Below are 27,209 nucleotides of genomic sequence, written 5' to 3' on the forward strand. Positions count from 1 at the left end.
GTTTGGATCCATTTCCGGCTATAAACTGAATATAGTCAAAACTCAAATATCGCTGATTTATGAGTTGGATGTATCAATAATGGGGTGATTATTAGCGCTACTTAGTCAGGAGTTAAACTGAGTGCTAAGATAGACAAGATTGTAAAATTAAATTATGAGCCTTTGTTAAAACCTGTTATTGGGGTTTTGGAATAAGTTTTCAATTAGCATCATAGGTCGGTGCAACATTATAAAAATTAACATTCTTTTTAAATTCTTGTATCTCTTTTAGCCTCTACCACCTAGGATGCCAAATGTGTTTTTAAAGAAGTTCGAGGGGCCTTTACATGGTTTTATTTGGGGGCATAGGCATCGAAGACATAACTCTATTAAAACTACCATACCGTCAGTGGGGCTTGTAGTTTCTAGATTTTGAGTTATATTTTTGGACAGCATTCGCTTGTTTCTGTGCGCTTTGCTTGCTCCAGTGGAACAGGATTCACCCACATTTAGTTACTATTTGGCATTAAGTGCAGACTGCAGGCTATTTTTCTATAGAATGGGGGACCCCAACTATTAGAATCGAGCAAGAACGTGCGCTAAGCATCACAAAAAAAGCTTACGCACCTTTACACATCACAGCTGATCGCGGGAAAATAATCTATGTTAACGTGGAATTCACAACAAGGCTGTAGCATGCGATAGTCTGCCGAAACCGCGGCCAATGTCTGCGATACAGCCACCTCGATGGCGATAAAAACACATACCCCAACGCAAAAAAACATGCGATGGGCCCTACCCTGTTTAATCTATATATGGCCCCTCTGGCAGAGGTAGTGCAATCGTTCGGCGTGGAGCTTGTCTCCTACGCCGACGACACGCAGCTCCTTATTTCTCTGACCCAAGCCCCTTCCAAGGAAGCTGATAATTTCAATGTCTGCATGACTAAACTTGCCACTTGGATGAACGACCACTGTCTGAAACTGAACGGGACTAAGACGGAGGTCCTCATCATGGGAGGAAATGAGGCTAAATGGACGAAGGAGTGGTGGCCTAGCTGCCTTGGTCCTCTGCCCTCCCCATCCCGAGAGGCGAAGAACTTGGGTGTGTGGGTGGACAATAAACTGTCCTTTGACAGCCACATAAGAAAAACGGTGGGCAAATGCTTCGGGGTAATGAAAACTCTGAACCGTACCCTTGACTTGTTACCTATTAATTCCAGGCGTACCATGACGCAAGCACTGATAACGTCCCGTATTGATTACGGAAACGTGCTGCTCATGGGCACATCTGAGAAAAATATTAAAAAGCTTCAGGTGCTACAAAATTCGGCAGCTCGCCTGGTCTTAAGGCTCCCTCGGCGAGCTCCATCTCGCCCCTCTCTTGTAGCCCTCCATTGGCTGCCCATCAGGAAGAGGATTGATTTTAAAGCTATGCTGTGGTGCCATAAAATAATTCATCACAGAGCACCGGCCTACATGTCGGATTTGGCTACTGTCTATGAACCGAGCAGGTCGCTTAGGTCTAAAGGTATGGGTCTGCTCAGAACCACACGCCCCAAAAAGGCCAGAATGGGAGGCAAATCCTTCCGGACTTTGGCGGCCAGGAAATGGAACCTTCTTCCTGCGGATATCAGGATGGAGAATAATGAAATCCTGTTTAGGAAGAAACTAAAAACCTGCCTCTTCACTTGGTGATGGGTTTCCTCTATTCCTTCTCACACTCTCTCCACAGCGCGGGGACACGCCGGGAGGCGTCACCAGGCGCTCTACAAGCTCCTTTAAATTAAAAATTAAATAAAATTAAATTAAATAGCACGATGAGGAAATCAGCGATAAGCAGCGCCAGGCCAGCAATACACACATGGCAGGTGGGAAAAATCACTATAAAAAGTAGAAAAACACCCAAACACAAACTGCCCAACACTCAACCACCATGGAGGCAGACGGAGCAGGCACAGAGAATGAGCGCAACCCCACAAGCACCCCAGACGACCAGCCTGGGACCTCGGGGACATGGAAGGGCAAGGACAAGAAAAAGAGGAAGACAAAGTTCAGTCCACAGGAAACAGGATCCTAGTCACGGAGGTGATGGAACACCATCAGCAACTGTTCGTCACCTCCAACAGGTCCTTGGGAACAAAAAATGGGATATGGCGGAACATCGTGGATAAGGTGAATGCCGTCGGAGAGCACAGGAGGACAATGGATTGACATCAAGAGAAATACCAAGGAGAAACTCACAGCCAACCAGAAGGCAGCAATGCAGACTGGGGGTGGTGGCCCAGCGTCACAGCTTGTGCTGGATGACATGGAGGAGCTGCTGTTGACAGTCAGTGTGGAGACTGTGGCCAGAGTCGGGGGACCGGACACTGCTTGACAGGACATAACACAACCACAACAAGGTGCGTAACCACTAGACACTTGGGGGGACGAGTGGAGTGGGCCACAATGGCACACATGCACAATCAAGCAGTGCACACCCACAATGACGCTGGGTCATGGCCCTGATCCACACACTGTCACCCACAATGTACAATACCATGCTGTCTGAATGTCAACATGTACTATGCAGCTACATACATGTGGACACATTATAATACACCATCTCCCCTTCACATTGCAGGGGCACTGCCAACAATCCCTGCCGAGCAGTCCCAACCACTCTTCACTGATGACGAGGAGGACAACGCCAGCATCGACACCCAAACCTTCCAAAACATCATGTACATGATCCGCAACTCATCTCCAGGATCAGGGCAGTCCAGCTACATCAAGGAGAGCCCACCCACTACCCAAAGCACCCATCAGGAGGTACCCACAGCTCCAGCACTCCCCCAAGACCCCCAGGAACAAACCATGGCCTTCCAACAGTGTGCTTGAGGGCCAGAGGGAGACGGTTGAGCAGGTGTGGGTGGGGTTCAGCCTCTTGGCTGACAAAATGGATGCCATCCATGGATGTCTAGGTCCCATCAGGGACCAGCTCCAGTCCCTACCGGACACCCATGTCCCGCTCCATGCTCTCCAAGGAGCCCTGACTGACATCGCTGGAGTCATGATGTGGAGGGAAGAACACATGTCTGCTCAGACTGGCTCCAGCGATTCCAGCCGTGAGCTGGCACACTTGTGGAGGCTAATGGAGGACATGGTGCTGATAGAGGATTAAAGGATGGCAGTCACCGCTGCATATCAGTGAGATGTAGCTGGGATCTAGCATTGCCCTGCAGATCCTCCTCATGGCATTGCTGCCACAAGGTGTGGCGCTGATGAATGCTGCTACCCCCACACCATCAACATCTCCACCCCCTGATGTATCTGTTCCTCACAGTGCAGCAGGCGTATCCACTCTGGCACCTGATGTGCCACTGCCACACAGTACGGCCGCCAATCCTCCTCTGGCCCTTGATGCGTCAGTGGCACACAGTGCCGCAGCCGGTACTGCAAAACCGACAGGTGGGGCAGAGCACACATCCGAGGACAAGGATGTGGATGGGATTGTGTTCAAAAGGAGGTAGTAGCATTCATTTCCGCCACCTGGCCCATTTCTGCTTGGTGTCGCATATAGCCACATGACCTCCCACTGACCCTCGATACACTTTTCTGCACTCACCTCGGACTGCGACATGGACTGCCATATCCTGTTTGATGACCAATGACACGGTGACCAGTCTGCGGACTGTTCCCTTCCTCTTTCGCTGTACCTGTCATCCCCGGATGGACTCTGGCTGGCCCTCCATGGGCCCATATCATTTGTTGTGTTGTGCTTGGCATGGCACAGTTCCGCTCCAGCTGCAACACTCCACTGGATGTGCAGTAAATATCCAGTAATGTACTGCTGTGTCATGTCTTTCATCATTTATGTATGAATGTGTGGATGAGTGTAAGGACAATGATTTCCCTTACATTAATGATGCTCATCTGTGAAGAAGTGTGGCTCAATGGTTAGAGTGGCAGACCCTGATGCAGAGGTCTGGCCCGGGACCAGGGTTCAATTCCCATGATGCAGGGTCTTGGGCTCAATGTCCGCAGACTCGATAATTCTTGCCTCGGTGCCTACTCTAAACATGGGTCCCACTCTGCAACTCTGGGCAATAGCTTGCTTAATCTCCACAACGGCCCAATAGCGCTGGGATGCCTGGCTTCACCTTGGGGGTGCCCAGTTGGGAGCATCTCACAGAAAAAGCCAGGAAGGGTTCCACAGCGGTATACAGCGCCAGGATGCCCCGAGATGGGGCGGCAGTGCGCTTTACAAGTATACCTACATACATACACATTACACCTAGTGGGATGCCTGTCACCGTATGCTACATTGCCTATTGTGTCTCGGGTGCCGTGGACACAGGGACACACGCATTAGTCACTTCCTTGACCACGCCCAGAGCTCCTGAGTAATTGTTGCAAGTCCTGCGCTGGTCCGGCGTATGCCAGGCCAGACCAGTCCGCTGACGTTCCGAGGGGGGGCCCAAATAGCTACCTGTCGCAGGCTTACTCACTGGTGGTGTGCAGGTCACTGGTCTAGTTGTCAGCATGTCACGGCCACTCCCAGAGGGCAGGTCTGCACACACACACCACACCCATCCAGCACAGGCGTCACAGGCCATGTGACCCCGCTAATATAAGGGGCAGACAACGTCACATTTCCCTCTGCCGGTGGTGACTGGATGGCGGAAGCTCCACAGTGCTCAATCATAAAGAGCCCATGATTTGCTGCACAGAGAGTTGGTGGCCATCACAGGCCTACCACCATGTGGCGCTGACTGGCATATCACAGGGTTAGTGGCACCTGAGGCCTTGCAGTCGACACAGGCCTACTACCACGTGGCAATGACTGACGTAGCACGGGGTTAGTGGCACCCAAGGTCTTGCGGCCGACACAGGCCTACCACCACGCGGCGCTGACTGGCGTTGCACAGTGTTGGTGGCACACGTAATTGCTGAGTGGGTGTGCAGCCTGCAATGATGATGTGTGCACTGATGTGGTCTCCGCCATTGACGACTCAGGACTCAGCGTCATGTGTGGGACATGCTGGGCCATGGGGCAGACCCGCATGATGTGGACCGTGCCATGGTGGTGTGACAGGGGCCTGGAGCTTGCACGGGCATGCGGAGTGCCTACTGATGGACACACCAGTGGCAGCAGGTGAGCAGTGGGGCCTATGTGCGCAAGGGTGGCGGATTCTCTCTCTCTCCCTTCTCTCTCTCTCTCTCTCACTCTCACTCCCTTCTCTCTCTCACACTCTATCTCCTTTCCCTCTGTCTCTCTAACACTATCTCATTTCTCTCTCTCTCGCTCCCTCACTCTATGTCCCTTTTCTCTCGCTCTCTCACACTCTATCTCCCTTCCTTCCCTCTCTCTCTCACTCTGTCTCCCTTCCCTCTCTCTCCCTCACTCTATCTCCCTTCCTTTCCTTCCCTCTCTTTCACTTTCTGGCTCACTCTCCTTCTCTGTTTCTCTATGTCTCACTCCATTGATGTGTGCATGACACACGTCCTGATTTTGTGCTTTCTCTTCCAAGCTGTGTCATCGAGATTGTCCCTTGCGGACCCGACAGGAGTCTTCCGCTTTGATGTTCTGTGGTGTTGTGTTTCAATAAAGTTTTGGGTTGTTACTTCACTCCTGTGTGAACGGTTTCTTGTTCTTCTGGCCACACGTGTGTATTTATTTTGGCACTGTGCGTCATCATACGTTTGTTGTGGCTCTTGTGTCGTGCATGGTATTTGAATGTCCAGGGGGAGGGCCGGGGGGGCCTGGGGTGGTTGTGGTGGGTGTTGTGGCCCTCATGAGTATCCGCGGTGCATGATCATTGTATCCATGGCATCTGTGGGTCTTTAGGTGTGGCTCTTGGCTGGGCTCCCTTTTATGCTGCACATAGTCGTCCTGCTTAACACAAGCGGAAGACAGGTGTTAATTCCCTGCTGCTACCGCGGCTTATCGCCTGTTTTTGTTTTGCTTCGCAGATCTGGTATTACATTGTGAATGTGGTGTTGTGTTTTTTTCGTGTGTTTTTGCACTGGAAGGCCCACTCTGCATCTCACTAGGGTTAGTTAGTGGTGTCCACCGTGGGGATACATTTTAGGGCAGTTATCGCAGGAATACTGGCGATGTCTGCAGATTGTGCCAGCTTGTGAATGGGGTGTTAAATCTATCACCGCATTTGTTGCGTTATGATGGGGATAATTCGGAGTTGTGTCCTTGTGAATATCCCCCTCAGTTTGTTAAGGATACTGTAATTACCTGTTGAGAGATCTGTGCAAAATATGCTATAAAAGTAATACACAGGGATACACCGCTTTGGGATAACCTAGCTTTTCATGGGGTATTTTATAACTAAGCTTGTGAAATATGGCAGAGATCAGGGCTATTGACGGTGGCGTAGATATTCAATTTGAATGCTTATATAATTTTACTGAGTTACAAATTGAGTTTGATCTTCTGCATTATCATTGTGTTAAATACTTACAGTTGAAGGATTGCTTTCATACTGAAGGCAATAACTGAATTAGAGCCTCCATCTCTTTTGCTTAACATCCTTTAAATTAAGTGTAAATCTTTAATTAGTAATGTATATCAAGGACTTTGTGAGCACCAGAGGGATGATAGGTTGCATCTGGCTGATAAATGGAGCAGAGTGCTCTCTAAGGAGGTGCTACCATCAGAAATTTACCGGACCCTAGCGACAATTGGGGGTGCTATGCTTTCTGTAAAGTTAAAGCTGTCTGTATGTTATATTTTACCCCGAATAAAATTGTGATATGGAGTGCAAACTTATACCTAGACAAAACTAGTTGCCATAAGTGCTGATGTCAAGCAGCAGTTATTCTACATATTCTATATGCATGTCCTATTCTGAAGGCATTTTAGGAAGAAGTGTTTAGAATGCAAGCTTTGATTTATCCCTACAGAAATAATGCTGGGATATGGAATGGAGTTCGACTTTTGGCTTAAGAAAGCTGTTGTTTATATTAATAGTTTCGACTGGACTCTGTCGGGCAGATTTATGAAGGCCTTGCGCCGCCGGTGCGTCATTTTTAACATAGAAAAAAATGACGCACCGGCGGCGCAAGGCCTTCATAAATCTGCCCCTGTATATCTAGATCCTGGGTTTCAGTGGTTCCTCCACGGTCCACTGAATGGAGGGCAACAATTTGCCAATTACATGACTGAGAACTGGCTCTGGCTAGAACTAGGTGGTTCGTTCACTTAGGAGGATTTGACAGAATATGGGTAAAGTTGAATTGGGGCTTGCCCATTAATGCTTAACAATGTTTTGGGGGATCCTTGTGCATCAATGGATTGCACTTGTTGTGCACTTAGAGGGATATTCGCAAGAACGTGTGATAATTACGGCAAAATTAGCTTAACGCAACTCTTCACCTCGCAGTCTATCGTGGGAAAATAACGCAGTGTTAACGTCGTATTCTCATCACAGTGGTACCATGCAATAGGCTCACTATAATGCGTCAAATGTCCGCGATAAAGTCAGCGGGATGCTACAAAAATGCAACACACGAAAAAGTTGCAATAAGGCCAATCGTGATACACAAATCCGCAAAAACCAGCGACAGAACTGCATTTCCCACATGTCAAGCAGGAAAAGGCACCATAAAGCAGAACAAAAACAAAGGGAAACAAAAACAAACTGCGTAGCACCATGGATGCACCGGACCAAGTGCAGAGGTCAACGCAAATCCCACAAGCCCCACAGACCACCAGACCACCAGCAAGGAACCTCGGGGTCGGAGAAGAGGAAGAGGAAGACAGGTACAGTCCGCAGGAAAACCAGATCAGCATCACGGAGGTAACAGAACACTACCATCAACTGAACGTCAATTTGACAAAAGTGAATGCAGTCGGAGTGTCAAGGAGGTCAATGGAGGAGGGCAAGAGGCGCCGGCATGATGTGAAATGCCAAACCAAGCACAAACCCACTGCCAAAAGGAAGGCAGCAGTGGACAGAAGGTGGGAGTCCTGCGCCAAAGGAGGAGCTGAAGGATATGGAGGCCATAGTCATCAGTGCGGAGATGGTGCAAGGAGTTGGGAGTAAGGACACAGCTCGATAGGACCCGACACACCATCAACAGGGTGAGTAACGACCAGGGCCTGGGGGGATGGGGGAGATGGGCACAATGGCACACATGCACAAGGATGTGTAGCACACTGCACACCCACAATGACCCAAGATCATGTCCCTGATTCCCGTGGCACACAGCAGCACACACACATAGCAATACCAGCACTTCAACGACAATGTGGTACAAAGTGCAACACCGACACTGCAGAACGGAGGACACAACTGGGTCTACTCATGTGCAGAAACAGGCCAGTCACATCTAACATAGCAGGAAACTGTGAGATGGAAATGTACATGTACAACCTCACATCCGTCATGTAGTCCAAATATCCACTGTCCAGCATCAAATATTCAGCACCTTCCAAACAGTCACAATGTACGTTGTCATACAGTCTGTATGCAAACAAAAAAAATGCGCCAAGATACATGTCAACATGCATCTCCCCTTCACATTGCAGAGGGACAAAAAACACCTCCAGCAGAGCAGACCAGACAACTCATCAGTGATGCTAGAGAGGACCACCACACCTTCGACACTGATGCCCTACCACAGCTCATGGACATCTTAGGCAACCCACCTACAGGAGCAGGGCAGCCAAGCTACATAGAGGAGACCCCAGCCCTTGCACAGACCACACAGTAGGAAGCACCCGCCAACCTGGCTGGCTCCCAACACTTTACCGAGGCACACATCACATTCCAATGCCAGGTGCTAGAATGCCAAAAGGAGGTGGCCGAACAGGTGCAGGTGGGGTCAGAGCTCATGGAAGCCGAACTAGATCACATACGTGGGTGTCTAAGTCCCATCAGGGAACACCTACACCCACAAAGGAGACCTACACTGCGACAGAGACACATGCATTTGCACATTTCCTATACTAATCCACGCCCAAAGCCCTGGAATTACCATTCACACACCCACGCTGGACCTGCATATGACGGCCCAGTCCACTCCTCTTACGTATTGAGTGGGTGACGACAAAGCTACAGTCCAAGGTCTTACCCGCTGCCTGCGGTGACATGGTTGCGTCTGTTGTACACAGCACAATGTAATGTTGTAGGGCCCGGGGCCCTCATGCATACATAATGACCACACGTACACAGGTAGATAGTTAATGGAACTGGCTACAGGCACGTGCACCCGGTCCCTTCATTGGCAGGGTCACATGTACAGTGACGCCTGTGCTGGATGTGTTTGGGGTGAGTGTAAGCCAGCCCTCATGGAGTGGTTGGTGCTGGCAACAACTTGAACAGTGAACACTATTAAAACGGAAACAGAAAACACCGGCATTACAGAGACAACTGCAGATCATCATGTTGGTAGCCGGAGCAAGTACAAAGGTCACCCAATATGTAAACAGAAGTGTCCGTGTGTTGCAGTGCACTGAGGTTGGGGCACTAGAGCTGAGCGTGCTCATGTGAAGAAATTATCTAGGATTGTGTCCCTTCGGGATATTCTTGATGCAGCTGCAGTGGGGTGTGTAACACCTGCATCATCTTCCTCATCATCATCTCAGGTCTCCCACACTGCCTGAGGTGACATTGCTGCTAGAGCTTTCCACAGCACAAAACTCATTCAGAAATGGTCCATGAGTTGTGGTGCACTGAGTTAGTGGCACCTGGAGTGCTGAGCAGGGTATCAGGCAGATATTGACATCCACGACAGGTGTGAGAAACTCTGTTAGTCTGCCAGTACAAGTGTTTAGACTCTGGCAGTTGGTGTTTGGAGGTGGTCCTGGCGGTGGTGGCATGTGGCTCCTGCGGTGATGCGACGTCCGGGCCGGTCAGGACTCGATTTGATGTGTGAGCCCTGGTGGACCGCATTTGAGGCTGGAGGCAGCGGACAGCGCAGGACCACAGACCCATGGCTTTGATGACGCCAAAGCCATCGACACAGAGGCAATCTAATATCCCATCAGACAGGGTCCATGACTTGAGCTGCACAGAGTTAGTGGCCCAGGATGCACTGCGGCCGGCACAGGCACACCGCCACGAGACTTGCGGTGCACTGAGGTAGGGCCACGCGGACTGAGCGGGTCCTCCTTGATGTTGAAGGTGAATGTGGTGGAGGGTTGCGGGGAACAGTGAAAGGTGTCCTCTAGGGCATGATGCAGAGGGATGAAGCCACCCTGAAGCGGCAAATTGAGGAGTGGAATGCTACAGCCTCGTTATTACCACCAAGTCGGTACCAGCTACATGAGGATGTAGACAACACACAGTCTATAGACTCAGACGCCACCAAAGTTCAACCAGGGAGTGTCTATAAATGTCGGGAAACAGACTTAGTGGCACCGGGACTGAGAGGGGATGCAGTCTGCGATCAGGCCGGTACAATGATATAAACTCTGCCATTGCTAAATCAAGACTCAGTCCCAAATGTGTGACCTACTTGTCCGCTGTGTATGCCGGAGGCAGCGGTCAGCAGGGGCCCACAACCACGTGTCGTTGGCTCATGATGCAGCGAGTTAGCCACACCAGGGCATTTGTTGGTGGTGTTCGATCACCTCGGTAACAATGGTCCTTTTTTCCTCTTGACTGAAACGCGTCTTCCTCTTACACCTCTCCCTGCGTGTAATGATATGAACTCTGCCATGAAAAAATCAAGACACAGTTCCAAATGTGTGACCTACTGGAGCGCAGTGTGGCTCAAGGGCAGTAGTTCGCGAGGGCCCACACACACACACGTGTCATTGGAATGCCACACACAGGCTTAGTGGCACCAAATCAAAGGGAGTATAGTGATATAAACTCTGCCACAAAAAATGTACACTGCCATAGTGTAATCAAGACTCAGTTCCAAATGTGTATGCCGGTTGAGTATGTCAACGAGAACGGAGTACTGCAGGCTTTGCTCGCGGATGCCTTGATGGTTTGAACAGGCAGCCAAGGTCGCGGGCCTTGGGCTTTGAGCATGCACCGGCACGTGGTGGGCCCTCTTTGACACATGCCCATGTCTGCAGGTGAGCAGTGAAACCTGGGTGCGCATGGATGGGCAAGATAAATTTGGGGACCAGCGGCCCAGGGTGCAGCAAGCGCACAGGATCACAGGCAACACCGCTCATGGTGATGGCCTCAGCCTTGTGGCGGGGGTGAGAGGTACCACCCTGGCAGAGAAGTTGGGAATTCCGGAAGAGAACCACGCCCAGAACCACGTGCTTTTTATTCACACCCTTATGCTGGCCTGGCGTACGCCGGGCCAGCCCTCTCTGCTCCCGCTTACAGGGCGGTACATAACATGCTACATTTCTGCGATGTTCCCCACTAGCTGGTGTGACATGGTTGTGTCCACTGTCCACTACAGTCCATATACCAGCGGTGTATGTTGATATGGATATGTGTGTGATCTGCATACTGCAGTCTGGCCAGCACATCCATGCCACACTTGGCATTGTGTACATTCTCATTCATGGGTAACTTGCCTCCTTCGCACATGCCTGGTTCCCACCTCTCCTCACAATCTGCTATTGTGTGGCTGAGGTGCCATGCTGTTGATGGCTTATGTACATGGCTGGCCCCGGTTCCCACAGTAAGTTGGCCTGTCGTGTCTGATGGGTGGGCATGTTGTTTGGCATGTTGTAGGTGAGTTTGTAACATGTGCATTCCTATTGTTGTCAGTTTCATGATTGTGGAGTTGAGGTGTGTGGTGTGTTCATTTGGTACTTGCCAAAAGCAGTGCATTTCCATGGGTGCCATCCTGGTAGCGCTGGTTCAGGATGGACTGTCAGAAGATGTAGGAATCATGCACACTGCCTGAGTAGTTGGCGACGATGTTGGTGGAGATTACCCGGTGGTCCACTGTTGCCTGCAAATTGATGGAATGCATGTGCTTTCTGTTGCGGTAATTGTGTGCAGTGCTGCCAGGGTCACAAGTAGGGCATTTGTGCAGTCAATTGCCCCCTAAAACATGCGGGAAGCCAGCTATGGTGTAGATGCCTTGCTTGGTCACCAGCTGTTCCTGCGCAGTGTGGGGGAAGTATAGGTGGTGGGGTACCAAGCTGACGATGGCATTCATAGACAGTTGTGGGGAACTTGGATTGGGCTGGTTGTGAGACTCCTCCAACTCTGGTGGTTGTTGGTTGGAAGGTACCAGAGCCAACAAGTGCAGCACAGCCAGCAGCTTTGTCTGAGGTTGGATGTTGGTTGTCCACTGTGTTGGTACCGTCAGCCTGTGGGCAATGATGGTCGGGATGAGGAGGATGGTTGTCCTTTTGAACCTGTAGTGGGTAATGACATTCTCAAGTGTTGGGTCTGTGAGGTTGGTACATTTTCTGAAGGTCCACGGTCTTTGTCAGCGCTGCCTCTGTGGCAGTCCAGGAGAGGGTGGAGGGGGTCCTGGTGCTGGTGGCGGTGGGTGTTGTGGCCCTGTTGGGGCTCCGAGCTGCATGATCAGTGGCTCCATGGCATCTGTTGATCTTCACTTGTGGCTCTGGCCTGGGCTCCCTTTTCTGGTGCAGGTTGTCGTCCAACTTTTCACCAGGTTGGAGCAGGTGCTAATTTCCTGCTGCTAACGTGCCTTATCGCCTGTTTTGGGTTCTTATCGCCGATCTGGCTGGTCGTTGTGAATGTTGCAGAGTGGTGTTGTCGTAGCATTTTTGCACAGGAACGCCTACTCTGCATCTCATTAGAAATAGTTGCTGGTGTCATCTGTGGCGATGTTTTTTGCGGCTGCTTTCGCAGCTAAACTGGTGAAATAGTCTGTTAACACCAGCTTGTGAATGGGGCTATAAATGTATCGCCACTTTGGCTGCGATAAAGTGCCGATAATACAGCAATAAATCTTTGAGAATATGCCCCATACGATTATATATTCTATTTCTTTAAGCATGAAGCATAAAGCTAAAAGTACCCACTGGAATTTCAGTGGAGTATGTCTGATCTGATTCACACTTCATTATTAAGCATTATTTAAAAAAGAAAGAAAGATTATTAAAGCAGAAAAGTCTGAGCTCAAAGCACAGGTCAGAAGAGAAAAGTCTGAGCTCAAAGCACAGGTCAGAACGATGTCTGTCACATAACACAAAGGAAAATTAAACAACTCTAGGAACCTCTAAATGTTCTTTATATGAGCATTACTATGCTGAGATGTATGTATACAATTCCACACACTGTCAGAAAGTATATGAAGAGTGTGATTATGCAAATAGATTGATGGGATGGAAGATCGATAACAGAAATATCTAAAAGAATCTGTGCTTTACAAGATTTGTCACTTGTTTAGGTTCCCAAGATGATTTACTCATTACAAGTGCCCACAATAATTCCTTTATTTCCACACATCTGAAATTACTGTCAACTGATTTCATAGTAATTTCTGGGGAAATATGTAACTGGGATCACAAGTATTATGGGAATAACATGCTGAAATTGGTATTTTTGTGCCAACTCCGCCATCTATTTTCCTGGCACTTCACACAGAGATTTCAACTGCTAAAAGCAATTGTCTCTGAGAAAATTATTCTGCTTTTGCCCAACCACCAAAAGTAAACAAGGAATTGCTCAGAGAAATATGCCCCCCTATTAGGTTTAAGATTGTGAGATGAAGCCACAGCTTCTATCAAGATTACTGCCTCTCTCTCTCTTAGTTTAACAGACCAGTCCCCTACAATCTCCAATATGGCATTGATTTGCCTGCGTTTTGGTGGGGGTGAATATCTATCACTAAGGCATGTAGTTGAAGAATGTGCCCTTGTGTGCATGGAGAGAGTGTGTGAGGGAGAGATAATGAAACAGAGTATGGAGTGAAAGAGTTATTGAATGTATATGGAAAGAGATTTAAAAAAGGAAATTATAGAGTCAGCAATACATTTTCAGCATTCAATGTTTTCATGAAAGGAAACATGCTCACTCAACATCTATTTTACTACTTTCAGAAAAGATGTACCCTATAATTGTGCCATTTGTAATGTCTCATAATTGCCAAGATAAGTATTAAATGCAAACCAAGTATGGTTGTAGCAACCACATTATAGTTATCTGACAGTCAAAACTAATAATATTTTCTACCATTCTCTGTCTTATAGAGTATATTAAGTATGGATAAAGGCAATCAAAGTACAGTGACAGAATTCATCCTTGTTGGATTTTCTGACCTAGGTGAGGATCAGAAATTCCTCTTTGTTCTCTTTTTATTCACATACATTACAACAGTTTTTGGAAACATTGTTATCATTGGATTGATTGTCAGTGACTACCATCTCCAAACCCCCATGTACTTTCTCCTCTGCTGCCTGTCAGTACTAGATATCTGTGTCTCCTCCACCATCATCCCCAACCTGTTAGTCGGTCTCCTTAATGAAACTAAGACCATTCCATTCGCAAGCTGTTTCACACAGATGTTCTTCTTCCACTCCATTGGTAACATGGAAAGTTTCCTCCTGGCCCTGATGGCCTACGATAGGTATGTGGCCATCTGCCGGCCCCTCCATTACACCCTGATGATGAGTCGAAAGCTTTGCTTACTCCTGATGTCTGGATCATGGGTCATCGTCTGTCTGCATTCATTACTGTATGCAGTGTGGACCTCCAGGCTAACGTATTGTGGGTCCAATAAGATCTACCATTTCTTCTGTGAAATTGTACCAGTCTTCAAGCTTTCCTGCTCAGACCTCACAATTATTACACTTGTAGACATAGTAGAAGCAGGCATAATTCTATCTATACCTTCAACTTGCATTGCCGTCTCCTATGGTCACATCATCACCACAATAATGAAGATGCCAACTGCTGTAGCCAAGCGGAAGACCTTTTCCACATGCTCTTCTCACATTATTGTCGTCACACTCTTATATGGTTCAGCACTTGCGGTATACGTACGGCCTCCTACAGCTATGCCAGTTCCCTCTGACAGGATCGTGAGTATAATGTATATTGTGGTGCCCCCTTTGATGAACCCTTTCATCTACACATTGAGAAATAAAGACATTAAAGGAGCCTTGAGGAAGGCACTTGCTATGTAGATATTTAGGGAAAATTGGGGTTAAACAAAGCTCTTGTGTGGTTATATTTTTACCAGTCTAGGACATGGCAGTGTAAAGTTAAATTGTAACTGTCCATGCTCTGCTTTTGGAACAATGGTAGGGTGGCAGTGAATGTAGGACCTATGGAATGACTGTATATATAGAGTATATGATGTGGTGTCCATACTCTTCCATTTGAATGAATGTCAACCTAAACCCTTATGATGACTGAGTATGGTAGAAACAAATACGCAGCACAACATTGCCTTCTTCCTGTGTATCTGTAAATGAAACTGTTTAGAAACAGCTTTCATGCTAGGTCTGTCATGCGGTCATTAATCTTTTTTCGTCTGCATGCCATAAAAAATCAAATAAATACAATTCATAAAATACAAACAGTTATCAATATGTCCCATTTTAGAGCACTGTGATGTATTCCTTCATTGGTGGCAAAGAGTGCACAAACTCAGTTCAACCTGGTCCGCATAGAAACAATGAGGTCTACACGAAGTGCCCATCCTGTAAAGACACTTTGCATTTACCATCAGAAAGTACCCCTTACTTTTTGTTCTTGAGAATGTTCCATGGTTACGACTGGAGGCAAAAGGGGATGGACCTTATCTGAAACATAAAATTTTTTGTAAGGTATATCTTTGTATGTGTTCCAAGATAGGAATGAATCTCACTCTTGAGCATAAAGTGCTGGTTGAATATCCTCCATTCCCAATCTCTAAGCTACACCAAAGTACCCCCGTAGATACACTTCCTGATTCCATGCATAGAGACTGTTTCTTTAAGATGCAGAGATGGGTTGGGTCTTTATGAATTTCAGACGGTATAAATTTGCATGTTGTTCAACAAGAATTAAAACAGTTTGAAACCATGCTATCTGACACACAATGGTGTCCTATCTTCTTTGACTGAGCTGCACAATTAAGCATCCTGGGAACACCTTAGAGCAAACACTCTGCATTTGGTCACCAGAGATTTCAAAGAGATCAAAGGATTTGTTCAAAAAAGCTTATAACAGAATATCCCTAATCCTAAATCGTCACAGCAGAAGCTCTATTTAGACCGTATTACAGGGGAGTTGTACCACAATGTTGAGTTTTAACAATGGTCCTGGCATAATATGAACTCTAGGGTATCCATTACCACAATATTGTAAATATAAGTATTTACAGGTAAGTATAGTTCTACTAATGTTAAATCTAGATATATATGTACTTTGATGATATAGATATATTTCATCACCCAATATTGTGCTGTGCGTTCTACGTAGAGAATCCCATAATTCTTGATTCATTGACTGGAGATAGAGGCTGGATAGTAAATTGCAATTTTCAACAAAAAAATCATTACTCACTGCATTTCCACCAAGATGTTTCACCTACTAAAAGTAGGCAAAATGTAAAAGGGGAAAAGGGCCTGTGAACAAATGCAGGAATCAGTGAAAATATAATGAGTCATAATGCCTATTTCATTTTTCACTTAAATGATCCACCTACCTGGATTTACCAAGACATTGGGTATAAGTACATTCGAGTGCAGGAATACCTAAATGGGAGCCATTCAAAAATCAGAATTGGGTCCTTTCTGTACTAACCACTCACTGGCTGTGTTTATGATTTAGGGAATCAATATCTTCAGGTGAATGGTTACCACATTGATTACTATTTATTTGGTAATGATCACCCAGTTGAACTGTGCCCAATACCCGAAATGAAGATTATCTGGACAACTTCAAATCTCTGATCACAACCACTTTGAAATGCTCCATGCAGGCATGAGATTGCAAACCTTTGGGCACTTTATGGAATCAGCTGTCAAAGACCTGCTCTCTTCTAACTCACTTGCTGTCTTTCCTTAAAAGACAGATGTACTAAGCAGTAATTCATGTCTTCAATTGGCATGCAGTCAACATCACACCTATGACCTCGCTCCCACAGACCCTAAACTGCACTGCGACTGTGTCCAATGACTCTGTAAACTACCCAACAGGACATAAACCCTCAAATATTCTTGTAGGTTTAGGATGTGTACAATTCATGCTTCCACAGTTGGCTCTCATGATGCTGCACCTGCAAGACGTTGCATCTGTTTGCAGCACGGTGAATGTCGTAGACGAGGTAAGGGCTGTACATCAAGGCGCACCAAAGGCTTGGCTCCAGTCAGAAACCAGATGGGTTGGACCGGTGTTTTAGTCTTCAGACATGTTCTGCTTCTGCTGCCCATGGTGATCACAAGAGGGCACATGTCTATATGAGGCTTGCTTTATTCCAGTACTCACATCCGGTGCTCGGCACTAAGGTTACTAAGCATGGCTGATTGTTTTGGTGGAGTGTCAATGTTTACAATTGAAAAACAATCTCAGCCCACTCCACCTTCTTGACAGATCATCGTGTAATTGCTTCAAGTTCATTTTAAGTTTAGCAATAAAGATTGATAAGTGTTTTAGTTTTTAAAATATGTACTGAAAATTTGAAAGCATATTTTAGTGACTGCAGTCTGTAAGTGAAAGAAATATGTGTTGTTAAATCTTCATTACCTGTTTATTATTCCAGGAGAAATGAAAGAAGTGTTAACAATTGTGGTATACAGTGAAAAGCCCATCATTTCGCCATAATTATCTCTGAAATAGCGTTTTTGAGTTTAAATATGAAAACTATTTATGGAAAATATGATTCTCACAATTCCTGTGAAGTGTTTTCTTCCTGTGCCACATACCATTACAGATTGACGTCATTAGGCATGAAAATATGGAAATTAAAGTGGCCTGGTTCGCAAGGCCATTTACTCCTGCAAATCCACATTAGAGGTGCAAATGTCTTGATTTCTGTATGGAAGGCATTCACAAAATAAGGTTACTAAGCATGGCTGATTGTTTTGGTGGAGTGTCAATGTTTACATTTGAAGGACAATCTCAGCCCACTCCACCTTGCACTTGTAAATCCATTTAACGATTCTATTCACCAACACCTGAAACATATGATGGGGTTTGGACTGTGAAGCTGAACATCTACCGACACACCTGTTAGAAGGCATTCAGTGACACCCCAGTATGGTTTAGGAATGTTACATTTCATTCTGCTCTCTGGAAATAGGATGATGTTTGCTGCTGCCACTGGTGCAGCAAATCTTTTGCCAACGTGGGGAAGACATAAAAAAAATCTCATAATTTTAAAGAGTGAAATTTAAGGAGTTACTCCACGTGGAAAATATTTTCTCCACTGAGAAAATAAAAAAAGAAAGAACTGTGCAATTGTTCAGAGACATTGGCTCTTCCTAGCGTGGAACTGAACTAAGTGGACAGTTCTATATTTTGGATATACCAACGCAGTTAGAACTGCTTTAGACTCCTGCTAACCAGGTCTAAAATGCCAGTGCCTAACCTTTAAGCATGGATACATTGTCTTATTCCTAATTGAGACATGTAATACCTCTTCTACCAAACTCCCAGATTGTGTCCTCTGAGGCAGTCAGAGCAAAGATAATTGCCTACTACTGCCAGTGGTGATGTAGGGACAGATGCAGTGATGGGGCTTTCAGTAGTCTCATTTAAACTAGGCTCATATCTGACATCAACAACTGGCGAATGAAGAGTCATATGACTGAAGTGGAAAGAATCTTGCGTAATGAACTTTCAAGGATGGTGAGCAGTCACTATGTGTCCTTTACAAGTCACAATTCTGAAGAGTCAGGATCAAAGTGAGCATCAGATTTGCGTGTTCTCAGTTGTTGCAGTAATACTCAATCTCCTTCATTGAAAGTAATGTTCGTGTCACTCATCGACGCATGTCAGCATACACTTTCATCTTTTGCTTACAGCACAAGTCTGTTTGACAAAGTTCGCCATCTGTTGTAGATCTTCTGTTGGTCCAATGTGGTAACTTGGTAGTCGTGGCTCTCTCGAACATCAAAGTTGCAGGACTTTCACATGTCACTGAATGCAGATTTGACCTGTAAGCTCAAAGAGCAGCATGAAGAGCTGACTTCAGATCAAGCTTCTCCAACTTAGCATGCTGAACAGACTTTTTAAGGGTACTCATGCAGCTTTCATCGACACCATTTGCTTGTGGCCAAAGAGGTGTGCTTTTCTAATGCTTCACATAGAGATGACTAAGAAAGTCTCAGAATTCTCGACTGGTGAAAAGTGGACCATTGTCAGACTTTAGAATTGAAGAAACACCTCATGTTGCCAAAATGCCATCTAACCTCTCAATGACTCTTTCGTAAGTAATAGATGAGAGATATTCTACTAGTGGAAAACATGAGTATTCATAGATAACCACCATCAGGTGATGTCTTTTGTTAAGCGGACCAGAGAAATCAACAGCGATTCTCTCGCATACATGTTTTGGTAAGTCCATCATGTTCAAGGTATGTTGAGTGATTTAAAGAGATAAACAAATGCAAAGAGGACAGGCTTTCAACTCTCTTTCAACTCTCTTGTCAAGATGAGAAAACACATTTGGTCTCAGAGAGCTTGTTTAATGGCAACAGTTAAACAAAATCCTTCATGGGTGAAATCAATGACAATTCTCAAACCTTGGAAGACAATACATACAGACAGTTCATCTTTCACATTTTTGAAATTCTGATATTTTCTGCCACTTGTGAGAGGTCAGGTGTGCTGTTTCCAGGACTGATGAGCAATAATGTATTTTAGTATCAACATGTCACTATCTTTGCTCATTGCAGTACTGATGTGTTCTAATGAAATAGAGGCAGGTGTGCTGGACTTTACAATGAATTTATTGTAGGCTTCAGCCGCTTTGGAAGGACATTGTACTGGCACTCATGAAAAATACTCAGCAGGGTTTTGATCTTTCTTTTGTTGGTACATGATAATGTAGTCATATTCCAGTAGTCACACACCCAAATGTTCAATTCTAGGAGACATCTTAGCTTTTGGGTTGTCAAAGATGGTAAGCAAGGCTTGATGATCAGTTACAAAAGTAAAAGATTTTCCAGATAGAAATACATGAAAATCTTCTCAAGCCCACACCACTGCTAAACTCAGGTTGAGAATAGGCCGGTTCAGTTTTTGACAAGCTTCTGCTTGCATATGCCACAATATCAATCATTTTGTTGTCCTCGGTGTTGGCCAAGGATTGCACACAAACCCAACCGGGCTTGCATCAACAACAACCTCTGTATAAACATTAAGATCAAAGTAGGCCATTTCAGTGCCGCTCTCAATTGCACGCTTGATTTTCTTAAAACTTTGCTCACATTTGTGTGACCAGTAAAATGACGCATTTCTTTTTGTTAAATCTCTTAAGGGAGCACTTACTGTGGCAAGCCTATAACATCTAGGGGGACATGGCTAACCCAGAAGGAAGGCTTTACTAAATGTGCACACTTTCAAGCATGCCAGCAAGGAGAAAACATAACTCAAGTAAAAACACCACTTAACTATAATTAAATTAAGTGACAGGCTCACTTGCAAAAGTCAGTTAGTAGTCTCTATCTTGAAGTCTATATTTTGAAGTGTTCGTGCCCCAAACCTTATATAGGCAGTACTACGTTACCAGCCCATAAACAAATATTAAAGCACATGAGGGCCATCACAAACGAGGACAGATCATATTCAGTTGCAAGACATTTTGAAAGATACTATAACAGTGATTCTACTGTTATGAAATACATTTGCATTGTAAAGACCCTGACTAGTCAGAGAGCTAGAGATTGAGAGACAAAGCACAGGCAACAAGAAACAAGATGTATATTAGAATGGAGAGTAGAGAGCCCTCTAGCATAAATATGAATTAAGAGTTACAAACATTCTTACGATGAATTGAGTTCCCTGTTCTCTTTCTTTAGGCATTATGCGTTAGTTTTTAAGAACACACATTTCAGTTTATAGCACTTTAGGGGTGGGTTTGTTTATTGAATCTGTTTTTTTTATTGGACTATTAGTGGAGTATATGAATTGCCAAGTTGATTGAGGAAAATATTATACTCATCTATACAACCTTGCGTTAGGATATGAATTAGTGCAATAATAATTTTGTCAGAATCAATTTTTTTTACAGTTTGATATTCTTTTACCCAAAATGATTTATATATGTGATGTTATTTTGTGTGTCCTATCTGGTTGTACAGTAGCCCAATGGGGCGCTATCAGCTTAAAGGATACTTTGCACACTTTAGTACTGTCAAGAACATGATGAACATGAGGTTAGAAAGTTGTCTTATCTCTTTCAATTATAAGAAATAAAAGAAGACACAATAATTCAAATATATTTTTTAAAGAGACTGTAGGGTTTGTCTCTGCATGTCAAATCATTTACCAAATTATATGTGAATTGAAATAATTTGTCATATTTTCTCTGTAGGTAAGAAAGGTGTGTTTGTTACAGTGCAGAAACTTTTTAATTAAAAAATACACAATTATTTGAGCGTGGCTCAAAGCAAAGGACATTCCCTGAACAAACATGGGATTAATACCTTAGGAACTGACAAGATTAGTAGAATTGAGCACCATGCAGAGAGATCCAGCTCTAAAAGAGTCCAACACCTCCCACCAGAAGCAACCCCACTGGGTTCCACCTATATTTCATGAGAGGAGAGAAGACACTCTGAAACTAAAAAATAAAGTGGTAAACTAGCCAGGAAGAGCAACAAATTTCCACAACTGTGAGAGTCTATTTAGGAGTATATACAATTTACAGAGAGTATTGTGTGTTGGCTAACAAATAAAGGATGACTCTGGAGATTGTGTTGTCATTATTTTTCGAACTATGCACACGGTGAACTCTTTCTGGGCTTAGACCTTCAAGAAACAATATCATGGCAGTACCTTTTGGTTATTTTTACAAACCAGGTTTTCAAGCATCCTCTGTGCTTCTCCCTGTTGATCATTGTCTCCCTCACTCATATGCTGTTCTGACCTATAACCGCTTCTCTACCCTTGATCAAATTGATTGACTGCAATTTCAGAGATCATTTACTGCCTCTGAAATAGTATGTGTGGATGCGGTGATGGACATGGAGGAAAATGTGACCACAGCCCTTGCACATACCGAGGTGGAAACTAATGTAACAATGGAACTTGGGGAAGAAATGGAGGCAAGCGTTGTTGCTGTAAATATAATCTTTGATTCTAACATTGTTTGTGGGAATAATGGTGTTGCGGACATATCTGCCCTGACTCCTAAAAAATAGCAACATCTATTTGGCTGCTCATTGTGGAATGTGGCAGGTCTTATAAGTAAGGTGAAGAATGAGGATTGGCTTGACCTCATGAAGGTCTATCATATTGGTTGCTTACAAGAAACCTGGGTGCGGCAAATCGTACATGGTGCTGGGTTTATATCAATTCATACCCCAGCCGGTGATTCACTGAGGGGAGATCACAGAGGTGGTTTTTCCTATTTCCTATTTTAATTTTAATAGCAACCACTCTGGGTGACAAGGTCGGCAGCACATATCATGACTCACCATATTTTCAATTCAGTAACATCACATATGAGCCCAATGTAACACTGGTCATCATTAATTTCTATCACACCAATGTTGTCCCTGCTAACAGTGACATATCCTCAAAGCTTGAAAACTCCCTTAGTAAAGATTTAATGGCTCTTTTTACTATATTATGTCCGATAGCCAAAACATGGGCCTGTAGCATGACAGGAGAGGATACTGAGGAACAATGTCATTTTGATCATAAGCCCATCGGGGATGTTTTTAATTCTATTTTATCAAAGTGTTCTCTTTTTTGACAATGGATATTATTATGCATTTGGCACAGGTTCCTGTTATAAATATAGGTTGAGGTCAAAGTAGTCTCATTGATTTTATTGCTCTTTCTGAGTACTACAAACCAAAGGCAGTGGGCTTTTCCATTTACAAAAAAAAACACTTGTGATATTTTCCCTTTGTCTGTTTTCTTTGATTCACACGTCAAAAAATGTCCTATAAATGCAAATTCACGGTCAATAAGCTATAATACAAACAAGGGCCTCATGCGTAAATGGGTCTCTGTAAATCCTGATATTTTACTAGAGAAATGAAAGAAAGCAAACAAAGCACACATTCTAGTTTGCTTAGGGTGCAAAATAAGTCAGGACACTATGTTTGGAAGCTTTTGAAGATATAACCCAAACATTGAATAAGTTATCGCAGGATGATATAAATCCAAAAACTCAAAGACCTCATCAAAACTTAGATAGGCTGGGAACTCTTTTAAATAGCTATACAAAGTCCTTAAATCCTTCATAAACCTGCATGCCTGCTCAACAGATACCCTACCATCAAAAGCTTTATGTAATGCCTTTGGCAACCACTTTGAAGAAAAAGTCAACCAGATTTACAATAACTTGGCCAGACCGGTGGATCAAATGGGTTTAAAATCCAACCCCTCTCTCTCTAATCCACAAGTACTTCTACCCTGGAGAATTCTGTACCTCTTAGGCTGAATTCCGTCTGTATTTCTTTGAAGGCAGAAAAACCAGGGTCTCCTCTAGACATTGCCCAAGCTAAGATATTAGCAACTCTGCCTAATCTGCTCACCCCAGTCATCTGCTCGTTACTAAATGTTTTAATTAGCTTGGGTAAGATTCAGCCTGGGAAGCCGCTCAGGGTAATCCTATCTGTAAGAAAGCAAATCTCCCAGACTCAGACCTGTCTATCGTCCTATCTCACTTCTCCCCTTGATGAACAAACTATTGGAAGGACACATCCATAGACAACTTATGGAGTTTCTAGAGTACAACAGGATCCTGGATTCCTCCCAATTTGGGTTTAGACTCATGCATAGCAATAAAACTGCTCTCATAGCAGTCACAGACTATATTGGACGCTTTCTGGATAAAAAACAGCCTTCACTGTTAGTGCTGCTTGATTTGTCAGTGGCTTTTGACATGGTGTATCATCCCAGATTGCTCCAGAGGCTTGAGAAGATACATATTCATGGCATAGCTCTGCAATTGTTCACAAGTTTCTCATCTCATCGAACCCAGACTATCAATCTGGGTCCGTTTAGATCCCGCACCATAGAGCTCAACAATGGGGTGCCTTAGGGCTCATGTCTTACCCCTTCACTATTTACTATCTATGTAGCCTCCCTTGCAAAAACCATCGGGGTTTACGGATTCACACCTCTTTCATATGCAGATGACATCCAACTTCTTAACTCTTTTGATAATTACCTTCACACTATGAAAGCAGGTTTTGCAGATGGGATGAAAGCTATCTCGGCTTGGACAGCAGAGTATTTCCTCCAGTTGAGAGGAGGCAAAATAGGGATCATGATCTTCGGCAGAGCCCAACTGCTTTGGTTGCCGGATTGGTGGCCAACAGAGTTAGGCGCAACACCTACCCCCAACTCTGGGCTTTCACTTGGAACAGAAGCTAACTGTGAAAGATCAGGTAGTTGCTACCACTGGCTCCTGCTTTCATATGATGTGTCTTTTGCGTTTTTCCTCCACTCCCACTCTTGGTGCGCAAAACCTTAATTAAGGCACTGGTGATAAGCTACCTGGACTATTCTAATGCCCTCCTAGCTGCTGCACATGAGTTTCTACTTGACAAACTTCAAGAGAGTCCAAATACAGCAGACCGCCTCATACAAAATGTGCCAGCCAGATCAGCCTCTATTCCCCTTTTTTGCTCCCTCCATTGGCTTACTGTGCACAAGAGAATCACTTTCAAGATCGGCTGCTTAGTGCATAAATCACTAAACTGTATGGAACCAAGTTGCCTGACTGAGAAACCTAATCCTTACCAGCCAGGCAGACCTTTATGATCTATGGGCAAATCATTTCTCACTTTGCCCTGAATTAGAAAAACACGCTCCAGGGCAGAGCCTTCTCCTACTTGACACCTCACTGCTGGAATAGACTACATATTCACATTTCAGAAAGCTTCTCAAGACCGAGATATTCAAATACTAGCGCTGTCTTGCTCATGGTTTACTGCAGCACTGAAATCCTCCTCCCGGGGTGATTCATGCACATTATAAGTTTAATTAACATAACATACATGGTTTAATAGTGATTATTCACAGACTCAAAGCTATCTCATTATGGCTTTGAAACAGAGACCTAGGGACCAAGGGTTGGTGAGATTGTTCATGTACCAATATAAGCAGGCCCTATGGCCCACAGCCTGACTATTAGACAGGAGGGTTGGGACCAATTATATGAAGCTACTGTTAGCAAGGACCCTAGCCTCTTTTTGAAAACTGTCAATGCGTCTTTTTATCAAGATAGTCACAATACCTTTATTGATGTCACGATCCCTCCCAATAGATGGGTTGATCAGTTCTCTGGGTTATACGGGCGCCCCTAGTGCTAACTAATATTTTAAGGTGTGTAGCAAAGGTGGTTCTGTTAACATCCTGGTCAAGTGCAACCGTAGTACCTATTTTCAAAACGGGAACCATATCCTTTACCTTTAACCCTTTACCTAGGATTTGTGTATTTAACATCTGTTTTTTACTGGGTGGAGAGAGGGATACTTTGGCAGAAAATGCTGGGAACGGGCATTGATACATACCTGGTCCACTTTCCAGCACAGATGCATCAAGACATGACTGGGAGATTCAGGTATGGGGCAGATGGCGAATTACTGTACCTAATAAAAATGCAGAGTGAAGTAAGACAAGGGTGCATATTTTCCCCCTTTTTGGTTCTATTTGTACATTAATTACCTTGAGAACTATCTTAATCAGGGGGGCGCTGACGGACTGAGGGTGGGTTCTAGAAATCTCCAGCTCTGCTTTATGCGGATGATTGTGTATTGCTACCCAAAACCGGTATTGGCCTGCAAATACTTTTAAATAAATGTATTGGTTTTATACATGATTTGGGCTTAAAGACAAATACAGCTAAGTCACATGTCATGGTGGTTGGGAAAACGCGCTCGCCTTTAAAGTCATGTTTTATTGATGAAGATAAGCTGCTTCATGCACCAACCTTCTCCTATTTAGGAGTCCAATTTGATAAAAGATTTTGATGAAAGAGTCACTTGGCACCACCTTATAAAGGATAGGAAAAGGTGCTTTCACCAAACTCTTGAGGCCTCATTTAGCTTTTTAAAGAAATTGGGTTCCAAACCAATTGGCGCACTCATTAACATCTATGTAGCCTGCAGCTGCTTTGTTATTAAGTAGGGGGCAGAAGAATGAGACTTTTGTAAGTCTTCACCGATGCAGATAATAGAAAGAAAAATTCTTAGAAGGCTACTGGCCTTCTAGTTTGCCAATTATATTATGTTACATGAAGTTAGATTTGGTCAAATGAATACACCGTATCCAAATTGCCCCCAATTATGTAAATGTTAAATGTAAATGTTTTTGAGCTTGTAAAGTGCACTGCTACCCGTCCATAGGTCTCCTGGCACTGTATAACTCTGGGGAACCCGTCCTGGCTTTCCCTGTGGGATGGTCCCTTCCTGGAAGTCCCCAAGGTGGAGCCAGGCATCCCCGGAATTGGTGGGGCCGTTGTGGAGATTAGGCAAGCTAATGCCCAGAGTTGCCGAGTGGAACCCCTGATTAGAGTAAGCACCGAAGTGAGAATTATCTAGTCCGCTGGCCAAGGTCCACGACCCTGCCGCGTCGGGAATTGAACCCTGGTCCCGGGCCGACTTCTGGTCTCGGGCCTGCCGCCTCTAACCAGTGAGCCACACTACTCCACTGCAATATGCTATTGTGATTTATTTGGTCAAAAGATAAACCTGCAATCAATCAAGCAAAAATACAGAACTGTTGAGTCTCGACCACATGCATAAAATACCATGGTCAGTGGAGGCTGGTGACATTTGAAAGTGGTGAGGCATAACAGGTTGATATGACTTTTATGTAGTGAGCAATGCGGGCAAGTCTAATGGACAAATGTGGGGTTCAGGCTGGATACTCCTCCATATAGTTTTGAAACGTAAACACATAAAAAATGCTGCCCTATATCTTACTGCATTAACATCTTCAACAGTTACTGTAATGTGCAAATTGTACAACGCAACAACTTCAGGCTTTTAAAGTGTGTGCTTCTCCAGTGTCTTGAGATAGTTGCGGCATCAACTTTGGAAGAAAATGCTCTAACCAGGTTTCAGGGAGGACACACAGCTGCTGATTGCAATCAGTCATATAGAAATATGTGAAGACAAGTCTTTAAGAGTATGAAGAATGTGTTCTCTAAAAGGGACCATGTAAAATACATTTCTGTGATTCCCATAGTGTGCTACCTGGCCGGTTTTTG

The 27,209-nt window shown here is 44.8% G+C and overlaps 1 protein-coding gene across 1 annotated transcript; it reads left to right on the plus strand.

Annotated features, from left to right (window-relative positions):
* The first annotated feature begins 14,082 nt into the window (after nucleotides 1-14,082).
* LOC144783863 (olfactory receptor 1L8-like) lies at nucleotides 14,083-15,006 on the plus strand. The gene has a single exon (XM_078662610.1). The coding sequence runs from the start codon at nucleotides 14,083-14,085 to the stop codon at nucleotides 15,004-15,006; it is 924 nt and encodes a 307-aa protein (XP_078518736.1).
* The last annotated feature ends 12,203 nt before the right edge of the window (nucleotides 15,007-27,209 follow it).

The sequence above is a fragment of the Lissotriton helveticus genome, chromosome 10, assembly GCF_964261635.1.
Source record: "Lissotriton helveticus chromosome 10, aLisHel1.1, whole genome shotgun sequence".
Lineage (NCBI taxonomy): Eukaryota > Metazoa > Chordata > Amphibia > Caudata > Salamandridae > Lissotriton > Lissotriton helveticus.